At 50.9% G+C, this 11,540-nt stretch overlaps 1 protein-coding gene across 1 annotated transcript; it reads right to left on the bottom strand.

Annotated features, from left to right (window-relative positions):
* Positions 1–305: 305 nt before the first annotated feature.
* SFRP2 (secreted frizzled related protein 2) lies at positions 306–8,540 on the bottom strand. Its single transcript, XM_010997819.3, has 3 exons — positions 7,794–8,540; positions 5,339–5,419; positions 306–1,464 (listed from the first exon to the last, which is right to left on the bottom strand). The coding sequence occupies exons 1-3, from the start codon at positions 8,290–8,292 to the stop codon at positions 1,160–1,162; spliced, it is 885 nt and encodes a 294-aa protein (XP_010996121.1). The 5' UTR covers positions 8,293–8,540; the 3' UTR covers positions 306–1,159.
* Between the last annotated feature and the right edge of the window lie 3,000 nt (positions 8,541–11,540).

Raw genomic sequence — 11,540 nt, 5'->3', positions numbered from 1 at the left:
AATGAAAAAGCACAACCGTCGAGCTCGTGAACCTTAGGTTTTTAGACTAGTGTTGCCCCAGAGCTGCCGCTGGATTGCTGAGAAGGGACAAAAGCAGGAACGCCCTCTGCAGAGCCCTCAAATCTCCGCCTTCCTGCAGGCTCCGCAGGGGTAGGGTCTGTGTGAGATGTGAGGCACCAGGCGGAGCTGTCGGAGGGGGGAGACGCTTTCTGAATCACTTAGGAAACAAACACTTCAAACTGTGGGGAGGTGACAGCTCCCTTCCCAGTTCCTCCCATGAAGAAGACAAGACAGAAGACGAGGAGTTGGTAAAACAGGATGTCAAGTTTATATACAAGAATATATTGTTTATCTGAAATATTTACAGTGTTGGTTAAAGCAATATTTGTACAACTTTTTCAAGTCAACTACTATGTATATTACAGGGAAGCTACACTGGTTTAATTTGCAAAATTAAGGAAAAAGTGTTTTAAACAAAGCTTAAAGTACTCAGGTCAATGATAACATTTGTCTGCGTCGCCCTTTATTTGAAGAACTCATGCTACGGTGGTTAATGTGGTTTTTATAAATGGAAATACTCTACCTGGAATAGCGATACGTACTGCAGTTGTCAGTTCCCGACAGGGATGTAAAATGCCAAGTGAGCTGTTACAAGACGTAGGCGCTGAGTATCAGGCTGAAGCCGAAAGAGATGTTGAGATAACAGCCAGCTTTATCTCAACCGGGTTTTGGACCCACGACAGTTGGAACCACAGAGCAAAGCGGAGCTCTCTGCACGTTCCGGCAGCCTTGGAAAGTGAAAATCGGCTGACCCCAACCAAACCAACCAACAAAGTCAAACCCAAGGCCCAGCTGCACCTAGGCGAAGCTAGTTTTGACATGAGCTATTTTAAAACGTCGTAGAAATAGCCATGATTTTATTAGTTGGAATATTTCTACATGATTTGGGTGGGTTTTTTTCCTTTATGTGAAAACAGCTCTCCATTGCTGATGCCTCTGAGGGCCTTACAACTCAGGACATGCCGGGGGTGCAAACGTGCAAAGGGCAGGGGGGCAGCTCCGGGCTGGGGCCGGAGCTGCAGGGACTGTGCCTGGGAAACGAGCGCTGAGGTCCCGGAGGAGACAGGGTAGGGCGGGCAGAGCCGGGCTGCGCGGGGACCTAGCACTGCAGCTTGCGGATGCTGCGGGAGATGCGCTTGAACTCTCTCTGCCCCTTCTGCCACCGCTTCACCGAGGTGATGACCAGCTCCCCGCCCAGTTTCTGTCCCATGACCAGATAGGGCGCGTTGATGTCGTTCATCTCCTCGCAGGTGCACTGCAAGCTGTCCTTGAGCCACAGCACCGATTTCTTCAGGTCCCTTTCGGACACACCGTTCAACTTGTAGATGGTCTTGCTCTTGGTCTCCAGGATGATTTTGGTGTCTCTGTTGATGTAGGTGATCTCCTTCACTTTTATTTTCAGTGCTACGAAGACAAGAGGGGACAGAATTACAGTTATAATGAGGGAACACATCCTGCTGCATGTTTGTGGGACTCGGCTCGGGGCAGGGAAAACAGCCCACCGCCCCTGGGCTAATGAGACTGTCAGGGGCTGCAGGTAGGGGTTTGGGAGCCCAGGGCAGCAGGTGGCTCCAGTTCTAAAGCCTCAAAGGCTCTGCCAGGCACTTTGTTTCAAATCCGCCATCTTTTAAAGACTTTGCGGGACTCAACTGACTCTTTTTTCCCCCTTCGCCCTTGTGTTCCTGTGTTTGTATGCAGGCTGCATGTGGTTTGTGCTCTCCTCCACAAACGACTTCCCCTATTGGAAACTTCAGCATGAAAAAGAAATGCCTGACTCTAAGGTGAAACACAATCCTTCTGTGGCTGTAAACTTTAAACTCAATTTATATTGTCGGAGAGGTTTTTGGACAAACCTGTAAGGGAATTATATCACACAATCATTGTTTTCTAAAGAACAGACTACAGGGACGGAGCACTGATCTTACAGCTGCATTTGATTTGGTAAAGTAACTAGGAGGAAAAAATATCCAAGACTTTTTAAGAGCACAACATGTTTAGCTGTAAAAGTGTTTTTCTGAAGACCTCATCCTCAGATACTATCATTTGCCCGTCCAAGGCCAAGGCGTTTACAGCTCATATATGTCCTGTTTCCAAAAGGGGTATGTAGGCTCATTAGAATGCTAAGACCAAAAGTAAGTGGTTTACTATAAAAGACACATTTTATGGTCATGAACAGTACGCTTTGGGAAAGAAAACCCTCCAAACATACATGCTGGAATTAAATTTCAAGACTCCATGAAGGCAGGGAAAGGATCGAATTTTAAGGTTCGAAGGAATCATTCAATTAAAATCTCTTGTTGATATATGAAGTGCCTGAAAGCCAGAGAAGTTTAGTGACTCATAGGAGGTCACCAAGTTAGGTTGTGTCCTGGCTGAGTCTAGTTCTCAGAACTCTGCTCCCCAGATTTCCTCCACTAACTTCTGTGGTCTCTGAAGGCAGAGTATCAGATTTCTTGTCCTGGTTGGCGCATTAACACACGAAACTGTAATGTGTCCTAAGACCCTTGGTGACATTAACAGTTGTTCCCTATAGATGATATGCAGGTGTGACTTCCTGACGGATGGAGTTTAATGCATTGTTTAAATTAGTAACAGAGGAAGAGGGTTTTGTGTGGGTATCACTGCTCTGGGGATTTCTTTTTCTTTCTTTTTTTTTTTTTTTTTTTCTATTTCAGAAAGAGAATCTGACTAAGCATGGCTTTTCCAGTCCAGCAGGCAATGACTGATGCTCAACCAGGTAAACCAAGGATGCTGTGACTTGGCCAGCCATTATTTTATCTGATACGCATCTGAGCTGCAGTACCGAGTTCTCAGAGTTTATCATGAGATAAGTCCCATGGAAATATCACATGTTCCTACAGCCTCTGCCTAAGGGCTGGGAATGGGGAAGATGTACGGTGGGAGAAGTGATTATAAGGCTACCTGGGAGCCTCGCCTATAGCCTGCGTGAGATTTCACCTGGTCAAACAAGACATTCTTGAGCTCCAGACATGAGAAAAATCACCCCTTTTAACCAGGGGGGAGGATTTCAGGAGAAGATGAGAATAGGGAGAATCAAAGCGCTCAGATAGCTTCCTGCGTGGGAAGATGTGAACGCGGATGCAGGATGCGGCAGGAGGCAGAGGTGATGATACTACCTGCTCCAACAGAAGGTTACCTACATAGGCTGGTAGTTCTGGGCTATTCTTTCTTTGCCAGTGCTTTTATCACTAGAATAAGGAGGTGTTCCACATGCTCCCTGTACTTCAGAAGCGCACGGAGGAAGGGTGTCACGCTTTTGTGGGTGATTCAAGTTAAATGCATCAGATTTCTACTTTTGTTCCTATTACCTTTTTAGGACTCCTCCAAAGTACAGAGGCGATGTGGGAAACCGCTTATACATCCTATGTGATGCACCCCCTCCAGTTTAGGTTTATTATCCCCTTTGGGACAAAATGAATGTGGAGAACACAAAGCTTGTGAGGTATCTGCATGTGTGATACCTTAAATGTAACGACTTCTACGTCGTTTTGAAAGGCTTTCTCCTCTAAGGAGAGATGGCATGAGGACACACACTCACACACTTTTTTTTTTTTTTTTTTGGCCCAGGTCATGATATAGCATCCTTAGGAAGGAGATCTTCTGTAAGGAAAGCCACAAAGCCAGTAGGTAGTGTATGTGTGTGAGTGTGTGTGTGTGTATGCGCGTGCCCTAATTTCAACTGTTTTGGAGCCCCATGATATAACCAACTTTTTCATGGAAGCCAGGAGAGAGATCTGTATTAAATCTACTGCAAAGCCCATAAGCTGCTTAAAGGAAATGATATTTTATATACATTTTACTAAAATTATATATATTGTTTTACCCTCAATAAAATCTTGTAGCATGGAAGCTAAGCACTGGGTTCAGAAAGGCTCTGGAGATTTGGGATTGCTGCTGCCAATGTTTCTGGCCCTTCCCTACTTTGAGAGCTGTATGTTTTTGAATGTAGACACATGAAACCCTATGATCCAGCTGTGGCTCTTGCTGAGGGGAAGGACTGGCTGGGACTTAGAGCTGCCTCCTTCCTTCTTCCCTTCCTCAGCAGGATGAAGCTTCCCCTACAGCAATGGCAATCCCGGACCAGCTAAGGTTAACCCAGGACACCTCCTGGCAGAGATCTGGGGTTGTAAGGATGGGAACGGGTTGTTCCCAGAGTTTTAGGGACCTGGCCAGGCCTGAGACCTCTGGGCTCGGAACCTGGAAGGCGAGTGGTTGCTCTCAGACTCTAGAACTTAGTCGAGAATGTGGAAATGCTCGTATAGATTAGAGTCTGTTAGTGTTTGATAGAACAGGGACCATCTCTGTTCACCAATAAGGTCAACCTTCTGCCTGAATAAACACTTTTAAAGGGCACCAACCTCTCAAACACACCAAAAAGTGCCTACTCTTGGAATGGGATGGAAACAAGAGAGTCGCAGGAGTCTGGGTGAAGTTCCTGGCCACCCCAACTCGGAATTTAATGCTGATCCTGTGTCTAGGTGGCCCCTCCCCTCGGAGGCCTGAGGATGGCAGATAAAGTGCTGCTAGAGCTCTGGGTGGACAGTCTCTAACCCTCTTTCTCTTATAGTACTGACTTATAATCCACAGAATTGGGTCACATATCACATACATTATTTACTGTCCCCAAGCACCATGTCATCACAGCACCTTTCACGTATCTTGCCAAAAGTAAATTGCTAGCTTTATTTTTTCTTCTTTTTAAATGTAAGAACACTCTCCCCGCCAGATTACTAACCAGTACCTTGGATATATACACTGATGGTAGAACACAGAGAAGCAAAGCCTCATGAGTTATGAATAAAGTAAAAAGATTTCTGTTTGGCACTGTAGTAAATTTTTATTTTTGGTCAACTTAATGCCTGGAATCTGTTTGTCTGGGGTTAATATTTACATGTTTCCTTCCCTAGTACATATGTTAAGTGACTTAAAGAGAGCACGGCCCAGGATTATGCTTGTTGGCAAGAAAAAGCCAAAGTGAAATGAAGAAAGTGCCATTGAAAATTCATAATTTGAACCATTCTCATTATCTGATTATTGCTGAACAGGAACAATGAATGTCACCTAAAAAGATACAACTCAGTGCAAGATAGTTACATAGGGAAGAAACTAGCAAGTTAGATGATTTTAGGAGAGATAAGCCGTGATGATATTTTTACCCTTTATTTAGTCACATCTTAATGAATTGTACCGTTAGGTTGTGCTGTGAAATAAAACTTCTGAATGTGAACTGTTTCGTTGGTGGTGGTGTGTTACTTACCAAAATCATTTTTACAAAGAGTTTCCATTATGTCGTTGTCATCCTCGTTTTTATTTTTGCAGGCGTCGCATACCTTTGGAGCTAGAAACGTGACAAATTAGTAAGTTTCCTTAAAGGGGAACAGCAGGTGGCATTTGTAAACAACTCACAGGGGCTCATCCAGGCAAGAGCAGCAACTGTCTTTCCTGTAAGACCCCAGCTTCCGTCTCCCTTAAAAAAGAAGGAACACCCATTCCTAAGAAAGTCTCCCATGTCTCCCATTTTTTGATGGGCAAAGCTGCCCACTTGCTGTGCTTAATACATGATGAATCCCCAGGCAAAGGGCGCTGTGTAGCTACAGGTAACTGGGCCAGCCTGCAGCTTTGAGCTCTTCCTCCCAGTCTGGGGACAAAGTCAGTCTCTGCAAAAGTAGGTCCCAAAGCCTCTCTGAGGAGAAAGCTCTAAAAGGCCCTTGAGGGATTTTGGAAAACGAGCAGCCACAAACTCCGGCCAAAGGATCATCTTTCTCAGCTGCAGGCCACCAGGGCCGCCTGGCCTCGGCTGGGCTCTCAGCTGAGCTCTGTTTCTCGGGGGAGTCATTTCAAGGTATTTCCAACTCGGGGACACGGAGAGGTGGCTGGCGTAAGGATCACATCTGGGCTCTTTCCACCTGGAAGCACACCTCGCTAACCACTACAACCTGCTCTCACTGGTGCCATCACCTCGTGCTTTCTGCAAAGTTTGTGCTTGAGTTAAGCAGCCTTTCTTTCATTGTTAGCTTCCTCCCTGCTGCTGGTTCTTCTTGCCTCTCTGCCTGTTTCAGACTCTCAGAAATAAACAAAACAACAACAAAACCCAAACAAACAGAAAACTCAAAGCTTTTCCTGAAGCCAACGAAAGTTAATTGTCTCTGGGGTCTAACCGAACCTAGGAATGTGAGCAATTATCAGAGAGCCTGCTAAAGGCTCTTTCAGAAGAGTCTGATTTCTTGGGAAAAAGGAAAAGCAGAAAATATTCATTTTCTCCCATTTATAATGTAGTCAGGCTGTCTCTAACATTTAGGTGAAATTCGATTTTCCTTAATATGAAATTGAATTTTCACAGGAAAACAAACTATGTGACTCATTATAGAAGTTATTTATCAAATTAGAGAAAGTGCAGAGCGGATTTTGAAGAACATGAACTTTTATTTTTAAGGGGAAATGGCTTTTTGGAGAAATATAGTGTATCATGCTTGGTGCTGATCGTGAAAAATAAAAACAAAAGCAACACACATAAAACTGCCCTCAACTCCCCTCTCTCAAACAAAATGAAACTTTTCCAATTAGGAGCTCTAGGAATGTATATAAAATGTTACTAACCTGTATTGGTTGGTCTGTGGTATATGTTGGACAAATGTTTGAAATATGCCAAACATTTGCAATAAATTAGAAATCTAGCCAATAAGATGATTGCACACTCGCGGTGCCTGCCAGGAAAGATTGCTGAGCAACTTTGCATTTTCTTTAACTAATGATGGCTGTAGGAAAACAATTAGAGATTGAAAGGGAGATGCTGCTGGAGCCCTGAAGGGGATTAGGAAGCCCCCTTTCCATTGGGTGAGGGGGGGATGTAAATCAGTTCAGACACAATGTATATGTTTTCCTTTCAGGAAGAATATCAAGAGCCCATGAGGTTTTCATTGCTTTGATGGTTTTTGTGCAGGAACTCCCCCTCTGTTTTCTAAAACACTTGGGAAACTCTCTTTTGCACGATTTTCTCCAGTTAATTAAAACCACTCCTACGATAAAAGCTGATCAGTGATAGAAAAATGATTCCTGGAGATTCCCTTTGTGCCCTCTTTCTTGGGCACCTGAGCAGTTACATACAATCAAAGCGCAATTTTCAACACGCATGAGCCAGTCTGGATTTTTATTTTCAAAGCTGAAATCGGCAAAGAGCAGAGTGCCTTAAAACACCATCTGAGCATTTTGGCTATCCTGCCTGTAGGGAATGTTCCTGCGCCTAGAATCCTGCCCAGTGGTAAGAACGTGCTGCCTGAGACTCAGGCCAGGATGCTCTGGCCAGGGTGCTCACCGCCAACTCCTCCACGCAGGACTCTTTCCAGCACTCTCCGTTGTGGCCCCCATGCTAGCAGCTTTAAAAATAATTGTACATGTATCTACAAGGGAAAGACCTCTTTTAGTTCTACGTTTTCTCTGCCCCTCCCTTTTAAAAACTGTCCCTAAGAAAGAGCAACGGGTATAACTCGGGAAGAGAATAAGAGACTTGGGTGTGTGTTGCAGAGGGGAGCAGGGTAATCTCAAATTTGTCACCAGATAACACACCAGGGCAAGGAGAGCGTCTGCCCCGCCCGGGACTGGCACCCCAGGCGGGAAAGCTTTGGGATGTGGGGCGGGCGGGGGCCGTGAGAACACCCCCGAAAAGCCTTAGCAGAGCTGGCCGGGGAGGGGCGAGGATAAGGAGGAGGGCTTACCTTCCTCGGTGGCCGGCAGGAGGTGATCGCTGCTAGCGAGGGGGATGCAGAGGTCGTTGTCCTGGGGGAAACGGTCGCACTCGAGCATGTCGGGCCAGGGGAAGCCGAAGGCGGACATGACTGGAGCGCAGCGGTCCTTCACCTGCACGCAGAGCGAGTGGCATGGCTGGATGGTTTCGTCCAGGTCATCGAGGCAGACGGGGGCGAAGAGCGAGCACAGGAACTTCTTGGTGTCCGGGTGGCACTGCTTCATGACCAGCGGGATCCAGGCGCCCGCCTGCTCCAGCACCTCCTTCATGGTCTCGTGGCCCAGCAGGTTGGGCAGCCGCATGTTCTGGTACTCTATGCCGTGGCACAGCTGCAGGTTGGCCGGGATGGGCTTGCAGTTGCTGCGCTTGTACGAGAAGTCGGACTGGCCGAAGAAGAGCCCGCGCGCGGAGCCCAGGCAGCAGTGCGAGGCGAGGACCAGCAGCAGCAGCGAGCCGGGGCCCTGCGGCATCGTGGGCGCGCGACCCCCGGGGGGCGGAGGGAGCCGAGCCGGGGAAGCACGAGGCGGCCGGGGCCCGAGCTCGTCCCGGACCCGCTCGCTGCGCTGGAAAGCGGGCGGCGGGACGGCGGGAGCGCCGAGACGCCGGGTGCGGGGAGGACGACGCGGGCGAGGCGCTCTGCGCTAGACTCCGCGCTACAAGCCCGCGCGCAGCTCCGGGGGGCTCCGACCCGGGGGAGCAGAGTGAGCCGCTGCTGGGGCCCAGCCAGAGTTTTCTTGGCCTTTTTTATGCAAATCCGGAGGTGGGGAGGGGAGCAAGGGAGGAGCCAGGGGAGAGTAATCCGAGGAGGGTTGGTCACTACTCTCTTGATCTGGTTTTGCGTTGAGAATGCCCCTCACGCACTCCCTGGAAAGAAATTCTGGCTGCGTCCCCCGGCCCCCCCTTCCCCCCGCCCCGCCGCCCCCGATGCTGCCGGGCTCGCGCTCTGGGACGCTGTAAACAACGAACAGACAAGCCTGGCAGCTGCTCCCCAACAACGAGCGGGCTGCGAGAGACAGGGGGACACGGGGGGCGCGATGAGCGGCCTTGTCGCCAGGTCCGGGCGGGAACGCGCTCCGCCCACGGGAGGCCCGGGTCGGGGTTGGTTTGACTCCAGCCTTCAGTCTCTGCTTGGGCCCCGGGGCTGCGGGGCAGAACAGCGTTCCCGGGAGCCGCGAGCCAGCAGCCGGCCTGCTGGCTCTTTGTGCCCTTGGCTCGCGCCCGGGACCTGCCAGCCCGTGGCCGCCTCGGCGAGGTTGGATGGTTTCCTCTCGCATCCCCGGCCACAGTTCCCAGCCTTGTCCTTCCCGTACGGCGTGCTCCCGCCCGCTCTTTTAAAAATCATAATGTCTACAAATAGAGTAGTATGAGTAAAACTTTTGCATGAAAAATGAACTATCAATCAAACGTTGCGGGTGTTATTCTGTTGGGTAAGTCTAGAAAATTATGCTATTGAGGAAATGACTCTACGGAGTCTCGTAGTGTCACACAACTGCCCACCATTTCCCGGTTTGGGAGAAGAAACCTGCCTCCCTTCTTAAACGAATGGGATGGGATGACTCAGCGCTCGAAGGCATCACGGGCCCTAACACACTCTGGCCCTGGCGCCGGGCCTCTGGAGTGTGTACTCTCAGAGAGGGGCTGGTGCGGGGCACGAGGGGCTGGCAGAAAGTGCGCCAGGTAGGCAGCCTGGGATGGGGTGGGGGTGGAAGGCAGAAGAGGAAGTCTTGGCAGAATTGGCTCCTCCATTCTACCCACGCCAGCGGGCACCGTGCTGAGTGCGGGGTGTACAGAGGCGAACAAACAGGCCGGCTTCTGCTCTCGCGGAGTTGAAGTGCCCTGTAGGACTGCAAATAGTAAGTTCACAGCTGTAAACCTGGACTAGGGTGCCAGCAGAGAGAAAGTGTGTGTGTGTGTGTGTGTGTGTGTGTGAGGTGGGGCTCCTCTCCCCTAATCGCCCCCAATTTCCCCTTGAGGCAGATCGTCTCCTCCCCCTCAGGCCCCCTGGCTGGGTGGCGTTGCAGATCCAGAGAGAATCCCGGGAGAGCAAGCCCGCCAGGCTTCTTTCATATGTAAGGTGGGCGCATTGTTATTACTTCCTGGCCACTTCGAGCCGTCCGTAGGCTCCGGCCGCAGCTTCTCTATTTCCCTCCTTCCGGAAGATGCTTTGGCTTTGGCGATCCCCCGGGCCTCAGTCGCCTGGCTCGCTATGTGGTCCCACTGCTTAGAGGAGGGGGTTAACGTGGGGTGACGAAACCCCACTCTGTGTAATCTCCTACCCTCTCCTGGCCGTGAACACACCAGGGAAATCGCCTCCTGGAAGGAGAGCATCTTTTGATTCTGACCCAGTAATCTGGGTCCCTAAAAGCCCAGTTTGCGTCTTTTCTCCTTTGACGCCGGGGCTTTCAGGGGAAAGAGCCGGGGCCGGTAGCAAAAGGCCGCTCTTCGGCCGAATCGGTCCTGGGCCTTTTTGTGTTTGACTAAAGCACCGAGATGCTTAAAAGCCCCGCTCCCCAGTACCAACTACTTCGCAAATAAACCCCCGGTAAAACGGAAGCACATCGAACCAAACAGCTAATCAGAGCCTGAGCTTTGAGAGATGCTAAGACTTGGGCCCGGGATTGGGATGAGGGCCCTCAAACCTCCACCGCCCCCAGGCCCAACGCCCTCCCCTGGGTCGCCTCCGCTTCTCAGACCCCCTCGGGGCTCAAGGAGCTCGAGGCACAAGGAGCCGGAAGCCGGTGGGGTTGGTTTGAGGCGGTGCGCGGCAGTGTACCAAGGAGAGGTTGGGGGCCCAGGCGTCCCTGGGTCCGTGCGGCCAGAGGCACTGTTTCGGGAGCCCACGCGGCCCCGCTGGACGCCAGGGGGCGCCGAAAGCCGCGCTAGGGGTTCCATCTCGGCCGCGCCCAGTGTCCCGCTCCCGCCGGCCGGGTTCCGGGGTAGCGGCCCTTCCTCGCACCCGCGCCACCCGGCTTAGACCTCACTCTGCTTGAGCTGCGTCTTCCTTTCTCACCTCGGGTCGTGCCCTACTCTCTTTCCTTTCCGCCGCTAGTGGCGCCCGGCCAAGCGCGTGCGCATGCAACAGGCGCGCCCGCGGGACCAGCTGATGGCAAGGGAACAGCAGAATAACCTTTTACCGAAGCTGGGACGCGAGCGGGTACCGCTGTCGTTGTGAAGAGCGCACAGACGCAGATGCTTGGTGACAAGCGCGTCTGCCCATCTCGGGTAGGTGTGCCATCGCAGAGAGATGCGCGCACGTGGTGCAGCCCCTTGGCGCCTTCCTTAACCCGGACTCCTGCGCTCCGTGTTGGCCCTTGGGCCTATAGGTCTCCTCTGAGCCTTGCAATTTATCAAAATCCGCCAAAGGCTTTTGTTTTCACAAATGGAGAGTGAATTACCACCCTTACCTCCCCACCCACCCACTCAGCCCCACTCTCCTGGAGTCCATTTAGTACTTGCCGGTTTTAGGAACACCAACTATTCGCCCAAACCCAGGGTAAGAAATGGTGGGTGCCCACTCATCTAAGGATTGAAGTACCCAGCCAGGCTACCTGCTTGAAGAGGTGTCCCATGGGTCCCAGGTGCTGGGGTTGGGCCCCCCTCCCCAGGCCCCGCCACCACCACACACACGCACGCGCGCGCGCGCGCACACGGAGTGAACCACTTCCCACCTGAATGCTGCAGGCCTGATGATCTCGGCAACCAGTGTTCTGGCTTTGGC

The sequence above is a fragment of the Camelus dromedarius genome, chromosome 1 (genome assembly GCF_036321535.1).
Source record: "Camelus dromedarius isolate mCamDro1 chromosome 1, mCamDro1.pat, whole genome shotgun sequence".
Taxonomy (NCBI): Eukaryota; Metazoa; Chordata; class Mammalia; order Artiodactyla; family Camelidae; genus Camelus; species Camelus dromedarius.
Note: the sequence above shows the minus strand (reverse complement) of the source record. Positions and strands in the feature narration are given on the sequence as shown.

Excerpts from the sequence above, each read along its gene's own strand:
- SFRP2 (XM_010997819.3), bottom strand. The coding sequence starts at position 8,292 with ATGCCGCAGGGCCCCGGCTCGCTGCTGCTGCTGGTCCTCGCCTCGCAC. Across the intron at positions 5,420-7,793 it reads CCTGCCGGCCACCGAGGAAG|CTCCAAAGGTATGCGACGCC; the intron begins GTAAGCCCTCCT and ends TCACGTTTCTAG. Across the intron at positions 1,465-5,338 it reads TCTTTGTAAAAATGATTTTG|CACTGAAAATAAAAGTGAAG; the intron begins GTAAGTAACACA and ends TTGTCTTCGTAG.